Raw genomic sequence first — 23,498 nt, 5'->3', positions numbered from 1 at the left:
TTATTGCCTTATTAAAGGGCAGGAATGGGGAGAGGAGTGAGTGAGGGGGGAGTTGCCTATGTCCAAACCCCAAGCTCTCAGCCCCCAAAGGGATGAAGCAAACCCTTTCCCCTCACCCCATATCCCAGACAAAGGGTGCCCCCACATTGGCATGAGCCAGTGGAGCTCTCCCACCTGCCACGTGCCCACCACGGGGGCTGTTGTTTTAAGTCGGCGCCAGCCAGGAGCTGATTTTGGTCTCCACTTCTGTGATGGATTCAGGAGGTCACAGCCACAGTCATAAATGATGAAGAGGGGGATTTAAAAATAGGCTCTACATGGCTGTTTCCCTCTCTGGTACCTCGTGGCATGGTGGGGGAGAGGAAAGGGAAAGGGGATGGGTGCTGCCATGGCATCTTCCAAGTGTTCATGAATGAACCAGTGGCTCCACTGCAAGGGAGTGCAGTGCAGTGATTGCACAGGGGACAGAGCACTGAGATCCCTGGTTGCCAGCCCTGCAAGGACGTGACCAAGAGCAGGAGACATGTTATGTCCTGCTTTGCCCAGCCCAGGGGTGCTCCCACAGGGACATCTGCCCCCAGATGCAGAGGGGCCAGCGATCACTCACGCTGAGGGCTGGTGTGGGATGAAAACATACCCAGAGCCAGCAGAACCTTGCCCTATCTCACCTAGGAGGAAGGTATTAAAAGGGAATGAACCAGCATAAAGAAGCAAAGAAGAAATGTTAGCAGGGATAGAGGGAGGATATGATTCCCAGGACTGCTGCCTGGCTGCTGTGTTCCCATATGGGGTGATTTTGTCATAACTACAGATTTTTCCACTCTCCTGAGAACTGACCTGGGTCTGTCAGACCCTCATAAGGGAGGACAATGAGTCCAGGACTTGATGGCCTCTTATCACAGCCTCCCATCAGAACATTGCATTCCCCCTCGGTACCAGAAGGCAGCTGCTCTGGAGATGCACTTCATCCCCCGTGACTGTCCCGGCTGCCTGCCTGGTGACTTGCTCCAGCAAAGGAAAGGCTGCAAGCCCTGGGCTGATGCCACATCCTGACCCCTGGTTGTTGCTGGAGGCCACAAGTAGGGGCACGGAAGGAAGATTTAAACTTAATTACTTGTCCTGCCTCCTCGTAAAGCCAGTGGTCATCAGAATTGTCCTGAAAACACAGTGAGAGAAACTAATTGAGAAACCTCCCTGTTGCTGTGTCAGGAAGCCCTCCGGCTGCACACAGCCAAAGGTCTGACTGCACAGTAGCATTAAACCTTCACTGCTTTAGACAGATCGCATTGGAACAAATTAACTCTGTGAGATTCACTCCGTGTCTGCAAGAGGACTGGGAAGGGGAGCAGGAAAGGGTTTGTCGTTGCTAAAGGAGACTAGCAGGATGAGGCAAGCCAGGTGCCAAGATGCTGCTGACCACAGAAAGTCCTGGTTTAGGGCCACCTATGAGCTAAGTTTTTAATGTCTCCTTAATGTAAACTGTCTGGTTGGGACATCTGGCTGTCAGCATGGCTTCTCGCAAGCAGCTGTTTGCAGTAACCTGTGCCTTTCATGGAAACTGGGCTCACGAGGGCTCTGGGGTGATGTATTTATTACACGGAGGCAATCAGCTTCCCTCTTGTCGCTCCGGTTTATGAGGGAACATTCACTGCAAAGCTGAGGCTCATCTGATAAACATTTCAAGGTAGGAAAATGAACACCCCCCCGGGAAGGAGAAGAGGCTGTCTGTTCCAATCGTGTCACGAGATGGCCTCCATTGGCACATCCTTACCCTCCTCCTGCTACATCAGTGCCTCTGCTTCTGTCCAAGCTGGATACCAGAGCTTTGCTCTTGTCAAGGGCCTGGCACTGGCTGCTGTGGTGTTTGTAGATGCTTCCCCTTGGCTGCAAGTCACATATTGCTCAAGTAGAAAACAAGGGCACCACTAGGAACTCATCTGGCTCGGTGAGGAAGGCAGACAGCAGCCGAATCGACCACTGGCTCTAGATGTAGCGTGGTACAGTCAGGCAAGATGGGCAGTTTAAACGTCACCTTGTAACTCTCATGGCTTGATGCAGGTATCAGGTTAGATAGCATCCTTCAGCAAGTGTGTTGGGTCTCAAGTAACGGAGGAAATACAGATCTGTAAGGAGAGGCTGATGGTTCCCAGGGATTCAAAGAGAGAGGAACAACTGAAAAGGACAAAGGAGTCTGCAGCATCATCAAAGGAGGAGGGCAGTGAGGAGGATGAGGATGGCTCTGTGCCAGAGGCTAATGAACTACCAAAGAAACTATGACCAAGGTCATCTCTGGAGGAGGGCAAGCCCCAGGCCAGCTTGGATTTGTGTCCAGGAGCTGTCATCTGGTGTTACGGGCAGATCCTCAGCAGTATCTAACTAGCAGATAGAAGCAGGATGCTTCCTAAGGGGCTGGGTGGCAGTCTGGCCTTTGCCAGGACACTGCCAGCACCCTGGGTGCAATGTACTTCATGTACCTTTGATATCGTAGAGTCAATGGGGTTTGCAGATGCAGCCCCTCTGGACAGGTTCCTCTTCACGCTCCCAGAACCAGTCCTCTCCCAGCCCTCCTCAAAGCATGAAGTGTACGGTAAAGAGGAAATGCTTCTAGCATAAAGGTGTATATAGGTAACAGATGAGGTGCTGTGCATTTGCTGGCATCCTTGCACGGAGTCAGGGGCACCACAGGGCTAAAATTCAGGAGGACCTTTCTAGTGCCTATATCAGCAAGCTGAATTATTCTTTTGGGACAGAGGGAAGGTGGAAAAGGGAATTTTAGAAACATTTATGGTTTGTATGGCAACCATATACCACTGTGAGAATAAACACACGTCACGGCAGAGAGATAGAGAAATAAATAGAAGGAAATGCTCATGAAAGATGCTATTTAGAAGAGCCAAGTTTACCACATATCGATTGCTCAATCGTTGACCCTTCTGATGGTGTCAAACAGTCAATCTACAGACACAAGTAATAATCTGTTCACCAGCGCCTCAGCTCTGCCCTTCCAGGGGCTCAAAACTGTTTTCACATAGGATTAATCCCCCTGCAGCAGGGTGTTTGCATTGCCACACATGTCCCCAACCACACAAGGAGGCAGCAGGAGCCCAAAGTTTAATGTGGGACAAGTGGTCCTCTCCTTCAGTGTGCGCAGGGAATCTTGCCTGGGTGTGGAGGAAGCCAATGTGAATGCAGGATGGCAGAAAGGATCTGTCCTGGGTGCAGAATCCACTTTGGGGGGCTGGTCCTGGAGGTCACATCATGTTCCTTGACACCAGCAAAAACTGCCCAGGAGGGATTCTGCTGCTCTTTGCACGAACACTACAGCATAGGGATGGACTTGTCCTGTATTCCTCAAGCACCCCGACGTGTACAGCTGCCTCTGTACTGCAGCTCTCGGTACCTAATGCTTGTCACTGCACACACCACTCAACACATACATACCTGCTGCATGTTTGCTTCACCTCCTCAGTCACCCTTTCCAACCATCCACCCTGCAATTCATCAGGACATCTCTGAACCCTGGGGCAGCCACGGTCTCATCTACCATGGCTCTGCAACTGAAGAGGATCTGAGTTGGTCCCAGTTTACTTTCTTGTCCTAGGCCTAATTTACACCCTTCAGCTCTTCCAGCACACCCAGCTCATCTGCACTATCACCTGCCTGGTTCAGGCTGGTTGCTACATGTCCCACAGACACCCATCCAAACACCTCCAAGCTGCTATGTCTGCCATAAACACTCATCCAAAGATCGAGTGGGACCTGGTGGTCCTAGGGGATGACAGCTTGGTGACCACCAAAAGGGGACTTCTCTCGGATACAAGGAGAAGGCAACGAGGGTCACATCCACAGTGGCCAAGCAGAAGTGTGCTCCAGGCATTGGTGCAGGGCAGAGCGCAGGGAAGGGACAGGTACCTGGGCCCCAGCTCGTCCTCACTACGCCACACGAAGTCTCCAAACTTCTCGTAGTGGGAGTTGTAGTGGTGCTGGACTCGGAACAGCATGGAAGCGGAGACCTCCATCAGCGTGTTGTAGGCCGTCTGCTGCTCCTTCCCACTGGTGTAGCCATTGTAGAGGTTGTAGATTTTGTCAGCTATCTCTGGAAAGGATCAGGGGAATAGGATTAATGAACAGCCAGAAGGTGTTAACACAGGAGTGAAACCCTTGGCAGGGCTGGCTGCTGGTCCCTTGGGATTGCCTGCAGCAGTATTTGGTGACTGGGGGAGCAGTTAAAGGCTCCAGCAATACTCCATGAAGGAATGGGAGGAGGAGGAGGGCTGCAGACACAGCCTTACCCTCTCATGTAGGGCAGGCAAGCTCTTCCCTAATTCACCAGAACAAAAGCAATTGCACAGCTATGATGCTAAAGGACAGGAAGAATACAACGGCGTTGGTAACAAGATGGTACTTCAGCCACAAATACAGCACATCATCACTGTGGTATCTACTAGAGCCACTCAGATGTATTAAACAAGAGGGTGAACTCGGCTGTAGAAAAGGATCTTTCTTTAGAGTTGAAAAATGCACAAAACTCCATTCCCTTCCTTCTCTGTAGTCTCCCGTTTGCTCATTTTTCCTGGTAATGCTCATCAAGAACACGGAATAAAGCATTAACCAAAACTTCCTTTTGTGTGCTTTTCAGAACAGAAAGCAAGGAAGAAAGAAAACGGGTAACTTGCCTTTCACATAGCGGAATCTTTAAATCTGAAAGCAGCCAAATGCTCTGGGCATAAGAACAAAAGGAATTGGTTTCAAACCTAAAAATGCAGATGTGCAAAAGTGGCTGGGCTTTTACTGGTGTTTCTGATTCGGTACCAAACCAGCTGCCACCAGCATCCGTCTAAACACCCAGAGCTGAATAGAGGCAAAGCAAAACTAGCAGGAAACGTCTTTCGTCATGGCAAATGAGGCACCTGAACACTGACCTTCTGCCTTGCTGTCATCTACCAGCGGGCAGGCCGTCCTCAGGGTGACCGTGCTCGGCTCCGAGTGTCTCCCTCGTGTATCCACTGCGTAAAGGGTAAATCTGGAAGGCAGGAAGAAGGAAAACGATGTCTTTATCCCCCAGTCCCACACCATGGGGTTGTTACAGGAACCGGCCTTCACAAGAGGAAGGAACAACGGGATCCAGGCCCCTATCAGTCAGGTTTGGCATCTCAAGGAGATGTGAGATGGGCTTAGAACAGGAGAGCACCCAGGGACAGGAGGCCACCACGTCCCCATGCATCACGATGGACCCCCTCCATCCCTGGGGGCCCTGTGGGGCTGCACCCTGCAGCTGCCTGACTGCAGGAGGGTGTAAACACCTCCAGGGTTGCTTTGCCATGTGCTGATGCAAACGTTATAATGCTCTGGCGTCTGCAAGCCGGGCTCCTCTGCGGCCCTCCTGAGACTGAGCAGTAATTCCTGGTGTAAGCGGGCTCTGTGCTGACAAGTGACAGCTCGTACACATTCTGTGAACGGCCTTGAGGTTGTTTTCTGCCTCATTTCCCCACCAGGGTGGGGTTGGTAAAAGGGTGGGAATGATAATTTCACACTCGAAGCTAATGGAGAGCATCTGACAGTAAAATATGGCTTTTGTGTTGGATGAAACATTCAATAAACAGGCTGTGGCTGCATGGGATGCTCGGGGATGCTGAGCACAGAGCCCTGGTCAGAGCATCGAAGCTCCAAAAGCTTTTTCGCAGCAGGGGTGACAATCTTCTGTCCACTCTCCCAAAAGGCATTGGTTCATATTTATTCACTCCAAGCCAGGCACGGAAACTCCAGCTGGCTTTGACAAAGTCCAGGAGCTGGCTTGAGCCCCTCGGAGGTTGGAGATGCCTGGTGGTGGGGTACCCAGCTCCCAAGAAACAACGCAGCCCCGCTCCTTATCCTAAACCCGAGCGGCTCTTGCAAAGTGAGCGTAAAGAGTCCCATAAAGCAGCTGAAGCTTAAATGGGATTGAGACCTTGGGGTGTGTTTACTTAAGGAATGGTCCTAACTCCCCAGCATCCTTAACGGGGACAGAGCAATGCCTCCCTTATCCTCACCCCACACATGAGCCCCCTCTCTGCTCCCGGCTGCACCCCACACACGTGCCTGATAAGAGCTGCCATTTGCACAGTAGCAATTCCCAGCACAGGACCCATTCTCCCAGAACAATTAGCCTTAGTTCCTTAACAATACTTGCTATCTGAAAGCACGCCAGCAGCCTGCCAAGGAACCCGCTCGTGTGTAGGGGCAACTCCCATTTTCAGTAAGCTGGGCCATGCAGAGGATGCACACTCTCAGCTCACCCATGGAGATGCTATTTAATTCTTTGGCATGACATCATTTTCCTTAATTTACAAGGAACGTTGCTCAGAGGGGGAGCAGCTCGGGAAGGATGTCCACAGCTTCACAAGTACCACACACACAGGCTGTTCTCCCGCTATAATTAAGGGACAGCAACAGAGCAATAGGGTAATAGTGAATTTAGGGCAGCAGTCTAACTTCAGCATCCCATTCCAGATGTACCACCTCCTCGCAGTAGGCAAAGGGTTCAAGGTGAGTAAGGAGTCTCCTGCTGTAAGCAGGTAAGGGATGTGTCTCTGCAGCTTGGCAGCATGAATCCCTCTCTTTCCAGGCCCAGAAAGCAACACCAAGAGGAGCACCCAGTGTTGGGTGGGGGGACCTCAGTCCCAGTGAGAAAAGGAATTCTGCATTGAGAGAGCTGGGCAACGCTCTTCTTGCTCATCAGTGTAAGCACAACAAGCAGTAAGAGGGCTCAGCGTGCAGGTTACTGCTGCGAGCTGCTCTCCATCCCCATCCTGGGGCCATTTGCTTAGCCACGGCGGCTGGGTTGTTGTGTTTTCTTTCTTAAATGGGTGGGCACAGCTAATGCGTAACCTCTGCTCTGCCTTGCTCAGGCAGCAAGGCTCCATTAGCAATCAGTGCCAGAGCACTCTCCATGCAAAACAGCAGACTTTTATCCCAACACAGTTGTAATATTGAGCAATTAGTGCCCACATCACCTATTCCATCGCCAGGGGGGTCAGGAGGATTGGTTGGGTGTTAAAGCATATCCACCCCTCTGGGTGATGTTAAAGACCTATGTTAGCCCTTTGACTGCACTTTTCCCCTCTGCCCAGCACACACAGGAACAAAGTCATTCAGCTGCCAAGAGCAAAAGCATCTGTACTGGTCAGACCTAGGTTAAAAAATACATATCAACAAACGAGCCCTTCATATTTTTTTTTCAGATGGTAGAAGAAAAAACGCCAAAATGTAAATGGAAAAACATCAGCATCAAAGTGATTTTGATCTGCTCAAAACCACTTCTTTTTTTTGAGGAAAAAGAAAAATACTTGCTTTACCTCACCTGCAACCAGCCCTCTTTCAAGAACCTTAGAGGAAAGTTCTTCATTTCCATTCACTCGGAATGAGATGTTTTGGAATCAGCACCAATAAATCCAGCTCTGGTGGAAGCTGGTTGGCAGCACACAGCCCTCTGCACCTCTCCAGCTCCTTCCAGCGAGTGATCTCAGAAGGTTTTAACACTAATTACGGTCCAAAAGATCACCCTGAAGCACAGCAGTATTAATAGCTCTGCTTTATCGGTGGTAAACAGAGACACACGGGGGGTGAAGCATCGTGCTCCGGAGAGGCTCGGTGACATGAACAGTTTGGAAACTCAGGAGATGATGGTTTCCAATCTTGCTCTCAAACCACTTGACCACCCAGCAGAACACTTTTATGGGCAGTTAATGGCACTGTGCAGAGTGCTGGGGTTTACGTTTCACTTTTATTCCCAGAAGCAGACAATAATGAAGAGAAGAGAGTGCCAAGATCTGCAGCTCAGAGCAAACCTGGTGTTAACAGGAGGATCTTGCCTACTGCATCTTAGAGAAACCTCCAGCAGATGCAGCCAAGGTGCCACCAGCAGGGATGGGACCAGCATGGGACCCAACAGGGCACAAAGGTGGTGGGACACGAAGGAACACAACCACACGGGAGGGATGGGGAGGTCTGTGTATAAACAAGGGGAAAGCTGCAGCAAGCACTGTTGAGGGAGGGAGCTGTGCAGAGCACGTGGTGGGCTGGAGTCCAGTGTTCTGAGCCAAGGACTGAAGCAGGCAGCATCCCCACCGACAGTGATGGAGCTGCACCTGATGATGCCAACCCTCATAATTTGCAAAACAAAAACAATGAGGCCGAAGAGTGGTTCTGAGTGTTCTGCCCAAGGCAGAGGATCTCTGGAGTGAAGTCAAAGCCAGAAACAAAAAGGTCCCAGACCCACACTGAGCGCCTGAAACACATCAGACAACCTGGAATGCCATATGGTAGCTACGACCTGACAGAGCCTCCTTCGTAACCTGGAGGTGTTTTCTTTAGCAATCAACTTTCCCCACGATGGTTTCTCATGTTCTCCTGTGCTTTCCAAAGGAGTTTGGGGCTACCTGCTACCGTCTCACAGCTGATCCTCTTTTCCATCAGTGCCTTCAGTAAGAGCACACATGAACACTTGTTTTTCTACAAATACTAAGACATATTTTGCCCAAAGAGGTCCCAGAGAGCATTTCACCACTCCAAGCACGTATGCTCTTGGCAGAGATCAGCCCTCCATGCCTGGAAACGCTGCCACCTCTGCAGCAAAACACAGTGGATGAAGTCCTATAAAGTAATGCTGCTTAAATGTTTACTACTAAACTCAAACCTATTGGGACCTGAAGGAACTTTGAGAGAGAAAGAGAAAGCAATTAACATTTGGCCTTATGAAATGTCAACACCTTCCTTGTAGATACCCCACCCAGCATTGGCTGAAGCCTGGATTTTATCACTAGGCTCAAGATGCTTCTTGGGGGAAGAAGAGAAAGCAGAGGGGGATGTTAAAGCTCTGGTTCCTGGAATACAATGAGTGTGGAAGATGGTTAATTGCATTTAAAATAAAGAATACTAAAGGATAGAAAAAGAATAGAAATGTTTTTATTTTTCTAGTTTTCTATTCTAAATGTTTCTCAGTGCAGAGAAAAAAATAACTCAGAATACAAACTTCTGCTGGCACTAAGGCTCTACTACTTCTCAGGCTGAGAATGAAGCCCCAGAACATGTTATTTATTTATAGACACCAATGTCAGCTCATGTTTTTTTCACTTCCTCTCATGATACTCATGTTTGAGTGCTTTACTCATGATCCTTACTTGCGGGAAGGGAGATAAGAACTTCTGCATCTGACCTTCCTTAGCTTGGCGGCTGACGTCTTTATATCCCATAGAGATACCACAGGCATTTCTGTTCTGCCTTGTGTTCTGCTCTTCCTGAAGCCTTTGGGCTTGTGTGGCTGCTCGATGAGACGCTGTACTACAAACAGGCTGTCTGGGCTGCTGAGATATGGGTCCTATAAGAAGTCCAAGTCCTGCAGGTGCCAAACACCCATGCTAAGTAACTGGGTGCCTGCAAGTAGCTGGCTGCATCCAAAAGCAATGGCTGTGGGACAAACCCATGCTGTGCTAAGGAAACCCCTGCACCACGTGAATGGAGGAAAAGGCAGAGTTGCTGCTCCAGAGCCCAGCAGAAATATGGTCTCATGCTTTCCAAAGTGGTGCAACCACAAGATGCTCTTGACAGTTGGCTGGAGCTTGGCTGATAAGCCTGGGCTCAGCACCTTGCTCCTGCGGCCACAAGACTGCTTCTAGCTCCAGGAGCTGAGTGCAGGGTAGACCTGGCCACTGTCACAGTGCACTGGATTCCCTCCCCCCTGGCAGCGTGGGTACCACTGCCCGTCATGCTGAGCACGAAAACACAGATCCCGACCTGTGTGGCATCACCTCGGTGTTACGTGCACATCCTGCCATCACCCTCTTGTGGATCACAGCTTGTCCATGCCTTCTGCACAGCCCAGGGTCTCTGGGCTCACATTCAACCAGCGCCGCTGAGGCTGGTCCAGCGTGCTGACACGCACACATCACACCCCTGCTTTGCCAGCCCTTCTTGCTTCCTGTTCCAGCTGAAAAACAAGGCAGAGGCCCCTGTTTAAAAGCTCTCAATGGACCAGCTCTTGGCAATCCCTGTGTCTCTGCTCCTCTGTCATGTCAGCATGGGGACTGAGCATGAGGGATCTGGGGCCAGCAATGCTCTGAATGTGCTCAGACACAGCAAGTGCAGAGCAGAGCAACCAGGAAGAGTGCCACAAACGCTGCACGCATCTTTATGCTTGGGGGACCTATGAGCACAAACTGTTCTCTCCCAATCTTGTAGTACCTTCAGCTCACAGACACCACGATGAGGGGCTTGCTGGAGGCAGCCCAGAGATGGGAAAGCTGACAGGGGGTGTGTGTTTCTTTATCCCAGTACTCACAGTAGAGCATCATTTTGGTGAGTGCAGCAAAGCTTCCCCTGGCTGCTAAAAACAGCAATAAATTCACTCAAAGTTTCCCTGAAACACTATTCCTGCAAGGTGGGGGAGCCCAGGGGTGCTGTGGCGAGGAGCAGAGCTATGGGTGTTTTAACCCCAGCCGCAAGCCACAGGGTGTGCATGGTCCACAGGGCACTCATCACCCCGGTCTCCCCACACGTCCTGCTCAGCCTTCCAGGCACTTTCATTGATGGCCATGGAGCAGGAGTGGAGCTGGCCTGCCAGCAGCATGCATGGGAAGGGGTGTGTGTGTTCAGTGCAAGCATTACCAATTCAGAACCCATTACAATTTAAAAAGAAATCAAATCCAATAAAAAGCAGCCCATCCACACAAGCCACAGGAATGCAGCTGAGCTTATTGGCGACCCTGCCATTTGAAATCATTAAGAAAGGTAAATGAGAACAATCCCCCCCAAAGTCTCTGCAGCAAATAGCAAGCAGACAACGAGCAGGGAGTGGGTTTTAGGAGGAGAGGATTTCTCGGTGTCTTTGCTGGGCTCTGACTTTGGGCTGATTGCTTACGCCATGCCTGTGTCCATGGTGCCAGAAAGCAAGGTGGTACCCTGGCATGACCACACTGCATCCCTACCAACGGCTCTGCTGGAGGCTTGGGATTTGGGCTAAGCTTTACAGGGCAGTGGACATCCTTGTGCTGTCTCCCAGGCTGGCACCATCACAAGTATTACAGCAGTCAGATGCTCCTGTTGGGGTATTCGAAGCCTGGCAGGAATAGGGTGTAGGGCTGGGGACAAGGGGCTGTGCGGTGACCTCAGCTCATTGTGGAAAAGAAAGAGAGGAGAAGCAGCTCGTCATGGAAGAGGGCACGAAGGGAGGCAACACCAACCTGCTACCTGCCAACTGCTGCTTATGCATCCTGCCTCTTCTGCAAAAGGACCCATGGCTTCTGTTTTGCACAGCCATCATTTTTGGCTCCGCCTTTCCACAGAGCCTGCCCTGCACTAAGGGAACAGTGCACAGAGCCATCTTGAACACAAACCATCTTTTAGAAAGCTCTCCTCACAGTTCTACCACCCAAGAAAAGTACCTTTTATAACTGGGCTTATTTTAACCATCTGCGACAAGTGACCTTGCTCCCATCAGTGTGATGGAGGAACAGGTTAGCAGCGATGCTGGTGTCACAGCAGAGCATGAAGCTTTGCTGTTGCACGAATACATGAGGCTGTCAGGAAACTGTTCTCACCATTCACACCTTTTTTTTCCAGGACAGCAAATGTCATGAGACTAATCGTTACCCTTCAACAGATGCCTCCCAACAATACCCGAGCACAGTTGTCAGATGGAGGCAAATAAATGTACCTGCCACAACATGCCTCAGGTGTTTGATGCCTTTTGGAAGTGTCTAAAACAGTGCCCATCAAATACTCCTGGCAGGAGGAAGAGCACGGGATGCTCAGCAGGGTAAGAGGCTGCCTTGTTCGAGTGCGGCTGGGGACAGGCTGGCACAGCCCTGGGTCCATCTCTGCTCTGTGGCAACCCTGGGAAAGTCAGCCAGGGTTATCCACACTGCAAGGTGACCCTGAACTGCAGCTGATGCTATGTCCATGCTCCAAAACACCGACTTGAGAGCATGGTACTCCTCATGGGGGCTGCCATGGGGAGGACAGGGCCACTTACTGCTGCTGCATTATGGGGATGCAATGAGGTACATGCCACTTTGGTGTCACAGCATCCCACCACCGAGGTGTTGTGCAGCACCCACAGCATGTACCTCAAACCCCACCACTGCCATGCACCCCTGCATGACAAGAGACGCAGAAACTAAAGCAGCATCAGATTCCTTCTTACCCAACACCAGGATATGCCTGAGGCAGTGGCTGCTGTCCCCTGGAAACTGGGTGCCACTGGGGAGATGACAAGGAGGAGGAGAGGCTCATAGGACACGTCTGTACACAAGGTCAACCCCCAGGTAGCACAAACAAGGTAGCTCAGTTCCAGTCATATCAGCTTGAAAGCTAAGGAATGGGAAAATGCTGCTCCATGACTTTTGGCACTGAGATGCCCTCTCCGCATGGCGCTGGGTCAGCATCCCATGCCGCTCCAGGTCTCCTAGGCTTGCTCGCTGTCTCCTGAGCTACAACGCCATGGAGAGCCATAACCTGCAGCAGGCAAGGTGTCAGTGCTGTTCCCCCTGATTCCCTCCTGCACGCACGCAGATGCTGCACGCCTGAGCCAAGCTATAATGCGGTTTCACTCGGCTCTCACTCCTTACAGCACTTCCTCAATCTTTTTGTTTCAGATCCCTGTCAAACAAGAACCAAAACAAGGACGAGAGGGAAAGAAAGAAATCCATTAAAAGCCCTGATCATTTATGGCTACTGCCTGGATCCATTGCCTCCTTGCTAGAGAAACCCCCGCTAGGACATTCACCTTCCCAGCCTCAGCTGCAACATCTCAATTTCCCTCGAAACTCTGTCAATAAACCCCACTAGAGCAGCGATTCCCAGTACTGCCATGGCTGTGAAAGACGGCCTTGATACACAGGCCACCTTCTGTTCCCTGGAGCCCTGCTCCTGAATGATACCTGTGTTGGAGGGCCAAGATCCCACAAGGAGCCCCTTTGCCAGCCGGACACCTTGCACGCGGCAGTGCCAAGATTGCCTGAGGCCAAAACATGTTTCACTAGAAACGAGGGAAAGATGCCAGCCGGTGTCAGCAAGGCCATGGATTCACCCCAGAAGGTGCAGCATGGTCCCTGCAGCCCTCCCGGCTGCTGTGTCCATAGGGTGCCTTCACCACCCCAGGGCTGAGAGCACCAGCAGTGCCCCGTCCCCCTTGCCCTTTTCTCTACCTTACACATATCCTCCTTTGTCACCCCTGCTCCTTTCAACCACTGGCAAGGAGCAGATAATTGCTCCCTCATTCCTCACCCTTAAAAAGGTTTCTATTTCCCCGGTGCATGGTTCACATTCAGAGCACATCCTTTCAGAGGCAGCTTTACACCAAGAACAAGCTCCTCTGGAGAGCAGGGTCGCTGCGCTGCACAAAGCTGCTGGCGGAGATGGGATGTGCATGTGAGAGAACAGCTCCTTGGCATGGCAGCAGAACAGCGCACCCAGAAAAGCTGCCCTGACATGAGATAACATTAACACAGCCTACGTTGCAACCTTGGGGCTTTAGATTTCAGGCGTGCTCCAAGGAGCAAGAAGTGTGTTATTAGCTGTAAGATGTCCAGTAGACCCCACAGGGATGGTCCTTAAACTCTGAGGACAGGATGACGGCAGAAAAAGCAGGGTCAGTATGGATTTCCCAGCACTGGGGAGGATGGATAATGGGTGTTTGAGGTCCGTCTTTCTTGGGAGCAGTGGCCTTGCTTTCATCCTGCTGGCTGTGAGGATGAAGATTTGCAGATGGGCTTTATAAATGCAATGGAGCAAGAACTGGGACAGCTCTTCACTATTCCCTACTGCCTGCCCCAGTGCTTGAGGCAAGGTGCTCCCTAGCTCTGTCTGGCAAGGCCAGAGAAGGTCCCAGGTTACCCTGGATGTGATTCTGACATCATTTGGTGGAGAGAAGAATCAGAAGGAGGTGGTGCTGAGCCACCAGCAGCTGGTGCTTTTGTCTCCAGTGAAGCAAAAGCAGCTCACACCAGCCTGTTGAGCACCATTCCCTGTTCTACTGGGACTCCCAGGAGATCCCAAACAAAGCCCTTGGACAAAGGTCAAACGAGCTGCCCCCGACCCCCTGTGCTGCTGGAACAATTGCCCCCACGCCATGGCTCAGATTGATGCCCAAGGCTGTGAACTGCAGGGGTTCATCCTGCTCCAGATGCAGAACATCAGTGGAGCTGGTGATGGATCGAGCTGCCCTGGGTGCAGCATGGCCAGGGAGGGCTTTCCCCAGGCTCTGCATCCCACATGTCCCTGCAGCCTTCACACGGGACCATGACACCCATCAATCCCTCCAGCTCTCCACTCCCAGGGCCAGGGTATCCCCAGGCAGCACCAGCATCCTCTCTCCCTCCCACTGCAACACCTTCTGCTCTCCCATTAGGCCAGGAACAACCCTGCCCCTCTTCCCTCAGCCACAGACACCCCAAAGCCTCCAGATCCACGAAGGTTACGTGTTGAGGGGTAAGTCATCACCCTGAAGTTTTGCTTGTCTTCTTTGCACAGATCTATGGCTGGGTGGCTCTCAGCCTCATCTGAAAGCATTAGCCCTGTGTTCTCCTCAGAGAAATATATCACTTTAGTACCTTCCTTGGGCTACTTCTGGGATGGCTGCAATCCTACTTCCATGAAGAGACAGCAGGGCTCGGGGAGGCTGCGGCTGCAGGAGATGAGAAGGCTGCTCAGAAGGAGAGAGGGAATAAATCAAACTCTTCCTCCAGTTGTGCCAGGGAGAAAGGAGAGAGGAGCGAGGCCCTGGACCCCTGCGGTGAGCTCCACAATGGAAATGTTCACAGCTCACCATACCAGCCGTTCAACCTACCAACGCTCTGCAAAGCTTGGCCATCGCCGGCCCTGGGGAGATGTGGGGAGAGGAAGGTTGTGACCCTTGGCAAACTGGGAAACGTTTGCCCCTCCCAACCTCACAGTCGTTCTAAACAAGAACCAGACACTCCAGTTTGCGACCCCTGGAGATCCCCTTGGTAGGGCTTGTTCTCATCGTCCTGGGGGCTTGGCTTCCATCTGGGCTGCTGGTTGAAATCCAGCCCCGGCTGGTAGCGACTTCAAAAGGCAGTGTCATCTGAGGAGTAGTGGGTGGTCCACGTCAAGCGAGTCAATGGCTGACTGCTCTTATACGAGCCACCACAATAGGGCCTCCTGCTCGACAGCCTCAGAAGAATGGCAAAGGGCTGCATTGACTGCAGCGAGCGAGGGTGGTCCCGCTGGTGCAGGGCCAGTCACCTTCGCAGGCTGGCACGGGGAGGTGGTTGTGCACCCTTACGAGCAGAGGCTGTCGATTGATACACATTGGGTTTGTCCCCGAGCACTGTTGGCCAGCCTTAGCTTCACCCTTAGCATGAAACAAAGCAAAACAAAGCACGACAACAATAATTGCCCACAAGGGAACGCTTCGGAGGAGGGGGATGCCTCTGATTGCCGCATCCCAGGATCCAAATGAGCAAGAGACATCCGCAGCGCTGGGTTATGGCAGCAGCAAGAGCAGCGAATGGGTCCCTGCAATGACCCCATGATGTTGGCATAGGGGGAGGACAGTGGCAATGCTGCATGCAGTGAGCCCCAGGCCCCTCCGTGCCCGGAGGCTCTGAATCAGGAGGGAACAGGGCAAGGGGCTGGCAGCAGGCAGGAGATTCTCATAGCACCACAGGCAGGGAGGGAGGAGGGTGGTGGGGAGGACCCCAAACAAATAATGAAAACAAAATCCCAGTAAGCACGTTAGAATTCGTTTGAAGTGCAGAGCAGCTTTCAGGCAGGGTTATGTACGTCCCCCAGCCCGGCGTGATTTACACATTCCTTGCAAGCAAAGGAATCTTCCCTGATTTGAAGTAAAACAGATGTTTTGGGGTTTTCTCCCCCACCCCCTTCCCTTTGAATCATTTCTTTATTGAAATGATGGCTGAACAGCCCTGCTACCCCCAGCAGACCCGCCCCGGGGCCAGTGACCTGCCCTGCATTTCAGCAGAGCATTGCCATGGCCATGCTTGTGAGCATCCAGAGGTGTGGAGCCAGCCTCATGCTCCTGCAAATGCTCCTTAGGGGGCATTGATCTGTGCAGGTTTCTCCCTTTGCTTTTCCTTCTACATGGAAGGATTGCAGCGCGCAGCAGTTCTTCCTCCTCTGCAGCTAGAGCTAACACATGGATCCTCCATCCCTGCTCCACCAGCCGGGGTCCAGGAAATGTTCTAACCAATACTACTGGTCCAGGAGACTTATGTTTGATGGTGTGATTTGCCCTTGCTCCTACTCCTCAGCTTCACACCTCACCCTAGTTGTGCTCCATCCTAGCATGTTCATTGAGAAGGGCAGCCTGGCCAGCACCCATGGACCAGCAGCAGGGCCCAAGTGAAACAACCCAGCCCAGGGGACAGTGTAGGGCAGGTAGGATGGAGCTGGGACTATCTCTTGGTTTGAGCATTGTGTGTTTTCAGCCAAGTTACTTTGCCCCTATTTTTGTCCCATGTTTTTCACCCAGAAAACTGCTCTGAGGAAGGAATTTCCTTTTCCCAGAGGGATTCACAGCACTGAGTGCAGTGGGGGCTTCTGAGTGCTGGTTGATGCTGCAAACTACCAGCATAGCCATGCCCTTGAGTTTACGCTCAAGAGCAATAACTCATGGCTGGTAGCAAATCCATCTGGCTCCCCCCATCTTTCTTTTCTTTTTTCCTTTCAAACCCTGTTGTTATTTCTCAGTACTTCGTTGGTGGCAGGGTGGGAAGGCTTTTTGTAACACATTCACGTACCATTGGGACTCACTCCCATTCCCGTCTGGTACAAGAGATTGCACAAGAGAGAGGAACAAACGGGGATGAGGAAACATGTGTTTATGAGAGGCAGCTCTGTCATCGTGAGCAAGGGACCCCCCGCAAAAGAGCCAGCCTGGGAGCCAGGGGAGAGTTTCCATTCTCTCCTAACACTCCATTCATGCCTTGTTTCATACCTCCCTGGAGGCTCCATGACTGGCCACTGTCCCACAGCACGGTGTGGGCCTCGCACCCCCCGTGTGCTGCCTGCCCTGGTGCTTGTTGTTGGGTGGAAATAGGGAGATGTTGTTGTCTCATAAAGATAATGAATTGAGAAAGAGCAGCACCCTTCGCTGTTGGATGCGCTCCGGGTTCTTCTCCTGCGGTGGAGGAGCAGGTCCTCCCTCCTGCATCACTCAGCACCCTCTCTGCCATGGACCTCATCTCTGCCCGCTCCCCTCCTGCACCCCAAGGATGGGCTCTCCAGTAACACCCACCACGGAGGCCTACATGGGCATTCCATGCTTGGTGTGCTGCTGTCACTGCAATGAGCATCCTCCTGACCTGACCGGGAACCCTCTGCATAATCCAAACCACATTGCTCCCGATCGGATGCAGTCACCGGTAAATAACCTTGACTGCAGCGGTCTGGAAGACTGAGGGATCTTGTATCACTGCTATTAATGATTTAGGATTGTACATCATCTGCAGATGAAACAGACTGGGTCTCAACCCTTGCTACATCTTCTCCAGGACAGCCTCTGTCCCACCTCACCTTAGATGGGCTCCAAGTTAAAGCCACCCAGGTGACAATTACTCCCACCCGATGCTGGTGTGCACACAAGGAATGGTGATGGGTGATCTCTGCTCTCCCCTGTGCACTGCAGATCTACCAGCAATGGGTTTGGGATCCCCCCACAAGCAGGTGGGGTATTAAAACCAAAAGCAATCGCCCATGCACATACTACAGCCCACCTGGGTCCCTCTCCCTCCTGCTCCTGCAAGCCTCCTGGCTCCCCCCACCTTCTCCACACACCTCAATTTCATTATCTCTGATCTCGAGCTGCCTATTACATGCTTTTTGCCAACATAAATATTTAATCCCAGTGCATTGCACAGAAAGGCCCTTGTGGAGTTAATACTTCAACTCATGTTTCCACTTGGAAAACAATTCAGCGTGCGGCAGTGCAGCAGGTACAAGCCAGGGACAGAGATGAAAGCTCGGCAGCCATGTGGGGTGATGTAGGTGGGCTTCACGCCATGGGGTGGGCTGCACTGGGCAGCTCTGCTGGAGCATCAGGTTAGGATATGCAATCGAAGAGCCACAGTGAGCTCAAAGCCATTGTGAGCTGCTCCCTGGGGAGCATGGGATGGGGTACACTGCCAAGGGGAACCTGAGGTGCAGCCTTCTGCAGTAGATAGGATATTCCACTCTCTGCAGTACTTTTGGTGGCAATGATGTGGAAATCCCTGCATAAAGGGTTTGCTTCACCTGGCAGAGCATGGGGCTAATCCACACCATCACACACTGCTCCACGTGTGCACGGCCACACGTGTCCTCATCAAACATCTCCAAACACACCTGCACAGCCAGGGGTTATTTAGAGCAGGATCTGGCCATGATTTCACCTCATACAGACTGCGGGATAAGGGTTATGGGATGGTGGGTGTATGGGGCTATTAGGTAGCACTAAAGTACCTGCTGCTGCTGCTAGTATGGGAAAGACCCCCAGCAAAGTGAGGTGTCCCAGCTCCCCAGATCCAAGCCCATAACCAGTATGGACAGAAAGGCACACCAAGCCTCATCCATACATCTCCATGCACTCAGGTCCAGCACCACAAAATGTACCCAAACCTCACAAACCCCCCAAACCCAGAGGGGAGAAGCACAAGAGACAGAGAGGACAGGGAGGGTGACACCAGTAGTGCTGATGATCCCCAGAGGCAGCCTTTCATTCAGGCAAATACATCACAGCCTGTTGCAGTGCCACAAAGGATTACCCCAGGCAGCTTCAGGTCCCCTCCAGTCCCGACATCCTGCTTTGATGGGGATGAGGCCAGCTGGGAGGGCAAGATAGAGGGTAGGGATGAGACAGAGTCTTTCTTTCTGTCTTCTCTCTACATTATGGGCATAAAGTAGGGAAAGCCACATTGATGTGACTCAGGCATTATCCCAGACCTGCTCTGGGACAGCTCAGCTCACAGTTCATCAAGAAGATGCTGTTATTAAGACAGCAGCCTCCACTGGAGAACAGGCTGCCCAAGCCAGGGACACACATCAATCCTTGCCCATGCAGGACGGATGCTGCTGCAAGAAGGGACCTCACTGAGCTCTGGGCTGGTTTCTGCCTAGCCAGGGCCCAAAGTGTTTGGGATTGTTTCTCCCAGTGACCCATCACCACGCTCCCTGAATCAGGGCTCCATTTACACCCTTCCTGCCAGGGCAGCAAATCTCCAACCCCAGCCCTATCAGCTCATCTAATGCAGGACCCTGCCCCACCATCCCCTGAACTAAAGCAACCCTCAGACCCTACTTCTTTCTTAAGGAACATTTGAATTATGACATAAGCTTTGGCTCCAAGGGGTTTCAGTGAAAGCCAGGGTATTTTCTTTCCCCTTTTCATAACAGAAACCATATTGCTCTATAATCAAATTTATCTCATTCCTAATGAGGGAAGTGAGTGTGTGTGTGAGGTGACCAGGAGCAATGAGGGCATGTGAGCTGGGAGCAATCACTCTGAAGGTATGCAGAGCAAATATCCTTGGCAATACCATGTGCCATCAGATTTAGGAGACCAAGCAAGCCCAGGGACCAAGCCAAGCTCCAGCAGGGACCACCACTCAGGGCAAGTCCCACCTCACTGTGTAGAGGCCACCTCTGCAACCAAGAAGCTACTTCTTGTCTTTCTCATTTCATGATGCTGTTTTCTTCACTGTATAGGAAACCTAGACAGGGTGAAGCTCACTTTTAACACAGGTTTTACAGGTGGGAAAACTCAGGAAGAAGCAGCTACTTTGAAGTTAGTTGCTAACCACTGAGTGTCTCCATTTCACATTGACCTACTCTGGTGCAATTTCAGCTGAGGCCAACGGGAGCTGTGGCTCTGCCTGTGAAGCCTTGAAGATGATGGTCTCAAAATGGAGACGCTTGAATTCACTGGCTACTTTTGCAAACGTGGGTTCTGCAGCAGGGATTTGGCATCTGAGCACTAACATAACTCGAGACAGGCAATGAGGGCTGTGAACAAGTGAAGTCAAGGGATTTCTAGTCTAGATACAGCCAATATCCTCAAACTAGGAAAACACAATCAAAATTCTTTTGCAGGAGGGAAAAATCCCAAAACCCAAGGAATAAGTTAAAGGTCGCTTGAGATCTAATGGAAAGGGGCTGAGTTCAGCAACTTCCTGTGCAGGTTCCATCACTCACACACATCACCATCATCTCCCCCATGACAAACTCCCTGCAGGTGGGAACCAGCCCTGTCCCATGATTTTGATAGGGAGAACGGGTGGAATTGCTGGAGGGGTTGCTGTGTGCTGGTAAACCCCAGTGTGGCACAACCAGGATGTGGATGCTTACAGATGTAATGCGCTGCATGAGTCAAAGACTAAAAGAGATTTTGGGTTTTAAATACACACCCAAAAAGAGAAGGAAAATGAAGATACAAAGTGATCTCTGACAGACAAGGCTAGTGAGGGACACTGTGCTGCTGTTAACAAGAAAAGGATGGGGTGGGATGTGCTGCAGGTGTCCTTTGGCAAAAGGAAACAACCAAACCCACTTAACTAGTTTAATGGACTTGCAAGCTATATATGAGATATATGCACATTGCTGGTCTGAGCTGGGATGGATCCTGTAGGTATGGCATCCAAACTTTGCCTCTAGAGCATGGAGGAAAAGATGGGCAGGTAAGATTAGCCTGTGACTTGTCTGATTTGGATAAGCATCACCTTTTGGGGCAAATATCTCCAGCTTTTGGGAGCTGGGGTCCCATCCAGAGTCTAAGGTGATTTACTCCCTGGGCTGAGGTATGGCCCCAGGTTCAGATAAAATCTGTGGGTGCAGTACTATCTGAACACCTGGGCACCAGAGCAGCTTCTCACATCCTTCCTGCATACTCATGGATACAGCTGAGCTGCTTTTGGCCACTCCTTAAGGAATAGAATTGGCCTATTAGAAACTTGATTTGTCTGCAAATATCAGTCTGAGCTGCTACTGGGTGCAAGGAAACAGTCGAAGGAGACAGAAACTTCCAACCCAAACATCAATGTGCTTGTTAGTGTCCCATGAACCCACACGTGGCAAACCCAACCATCATTTTACAGAGACAAAGCCTGCCTGGGGTGTACGAGAGCTATGGAGCCACAAAACACCACACAGCAAAGGGACAATCACCCTAATGGGACCTGAGCAGGAAAACATCATCAGCACTGTAATAAATAGGGCATCAGCTCCAACCCTGCTGCTGACCAGCCCTGCGTGCCCAGGCTTCACCCCGTCTGATCCCCCTTTGGTCTCCTCTTGCTTGGCAGGGCAGGTGTAAAGCCATGGGGCTGCCAAGGGGACACGGCCGTGCAGCGTCTGGCCCGGTCTGGCTCGCGCACGGGCTGTTTGGATCCCTCTGCATCACGCTTGCCCGTATTTTACCTCCCAAGGATCAGCACGGGCAGAGCTTGTTTTGGGCTGCGTGCAGGACCTGCAGCCGCACACGCGATGTAACACTGCCTCTTGGTGTCAAAGCCCCGCTGCTGCCCCCCGCAAGGCGAGCGAGCAGCGCTCCCGCGAAGTGATGTGAGCAGCAGGAGCTTCGCTTGTGCTCCAGCAACAGAGGGGGGAACCGTGGCTGGCAAAGCGGCACCATCACCCGCTGGTCTCTAGTACTGTGCAAAGAAAGGCATTTTGCTGCCCGGTTTGGCTTTGCTGGGGAAAAAACACCAACACACCGCGAACAAGAGAGAGGAGAGGCAGCAGCACTGAGGGCATGCCTCAGGTTTCTTATGTGCACCCTCAGGTGCGCGGTCCCAGCCTGCATGAGGAAGTTAGGAAGAGGAGGTGGCATTAGTGCAGGAGGCATTGCTGAATCCCCTGTCCAGAAAAGCAATTCTCTTAAGTACTCCTAAGTGTGAGCAAGGGTATCCCTGGACTCTGCTCAGCTCCCACTCAGTCACATCACCTCTCCCTGCCTCAGTTTCTATAGTTAGGATATGACCAAGAAAAGCAAAACCCATTTGCCCTTCTTCTGACCCATTTCTTCCCTACAAGATAAAAGTAACACCCACACCAAGCAGTGAATTCCTTGTGTCCTGGAAGGGGAGAAGGGTCAAACCCCGCTCTAAGAATCAAATCAACGCAGCCCTCAGCTTTCCAGCCTTCAGGAAAAAGGTGCTCTATACCATGGGGAACTGCTGAACAAAACAAATGCCTCCGATCAGTAGTGCAGTGCAGCTTTTCCTGGATTAGAAGCAAACCAAAGCCAGCAACGCCCGTGTTGATATTTATATCGCATCTCTCCCATTACTCAATGAGATAAGACTTGGACGGGCCTGTGTTAGTGGCATTAGGTTCCTACACACTCCGAAATAGGAATACTCTCCAAGTCTGTAACTGTAAAGGGTTGGTGACAGGGGAATTGGTGACGGGGAAAAGGTGGAATTGCAAAGGTCCATTTGCCAATAGAAGAAGAGGCCAAACTCCTCTCCACCCATTACCATTTCCAGGAAGAATCCTACATTCACCACTGCAACACCCTACACAATGACCTGTCCATGCCTCCTCCTCCTTACTCCCCCACTGCTAGCCTTCCTCCAGCCATCCAGAGGAGCAAAGCCAATGGGTCTGGACCCAGCCAGATTTGGGGTTCGGCTACTGGAAGGTTTCAGGACAAACCCAAGGATGTTATTTCAATCTGGATGTCCTGAGGAAGGGGTGGGGAGGAGCTGGCCACAGGAGGTAACAAAGGCTGTTCTGTTTCTCTTTGTGGCATGAGGTATGAGCAGAAACAGAGAATTTGGGGTGGATAACCTGATCTTTCCAGCAAAAAGGAGAGAGATGCTCATACAGTTGGCAGATACAAGGGAAGCAGGTTCCAACTGAGGTCACTGGAAAGGCACCTCCTGACTCCAGATCTGTCCCAGGTGGCTCAATACTGGTGGCAGAAACAGATCAGGAGGTGGATTCAGGCAGAATCCCAACTTTTAGAAGGGTGATGGCAAATGGTTGGTTTAGCAGCATTGGAGCAGCACATGGAGGCCCTGATCTGATTCACCCAGGCTGGGCTGTAGAGAGATAGTGAGAGAGAGCTAAAAACCTGAGCTGATAAAGGGACAGGAAAAGAGTAAAGATGAAAGTGAGACAAAGTGATCTGCTTAAATCACTTAATAGAGTAAATGGTAAAGTTGGGAAGAACCTCCAGCACTTTGACTTGACATGAAGAAAGCATGAATGCCTTCTCTACAGCTTTTGCATGCATACATTCCTAATGCTGGAAACTGCAACAGGAGCCCAACCTTCCTCAAGTTCTATGCATGGGACTTCTTTAATATCAGCAGAAAGAGAGATTCTCTCCTTCTTCAGCTGAGCCCCTGATCTCCCTGTACAGACCATCCTTCATGGGGCCGATCCACCTCCACTGCAGTGATGTGCACACAGCCCAGATGGGCCCAGACAGCTCGGTGCTGGACCGACTTCAGCAGAAACAACCACACATCCGAGCCAGCATTTGGCAGCTTGGTTCTGAAGCA

At 51.5% G+C, this 23,498-nt stretch overlaps 1 protein-coding gene across 1 annotated transcript in view; it reads right to left on the bottom strand.

The window, feature by feature from the left end:
- The window catches only part of ASTN2 (astrotactin 2), a gene marked incomplete at its 5' end in the record, with an annotated part of 331,301 nt that overhangs the window by 4,013 nt on the left and 303,790 nt on the right, over positions 1 to 23,498 (bottom strand). Inside the window, 2 exons of the mRNA XM_080630379.1 lie at positions 3,913 to 4,096; positions 4,923 to 5,023. Coding sequence (XP_080486505.1) covers positions 3,913 to 4,096; positions 4,923 to 5,023 — 285 coding nt within the window. The remainder of the gene's footprint in view (positions 1 to 3,912; positions 4,097 to 4,922; positions 5,024 to 23,498) is intronic.

This window comes from Psittacula echo (assembly GCF_963264785.1).
Source record: "Psittacula echo genome assembly, chromosome: 16".
In the NCBI taxonomy this organism is placed as follows: Eukaryota; Metazoa; Chordata; class Aves; order Psittaciformes; family Psittacidae; genus Psittacula; species Psittacula echo.
This window is presented reverse-complemented; position numbering and strand designations above follow the sequence as displayed.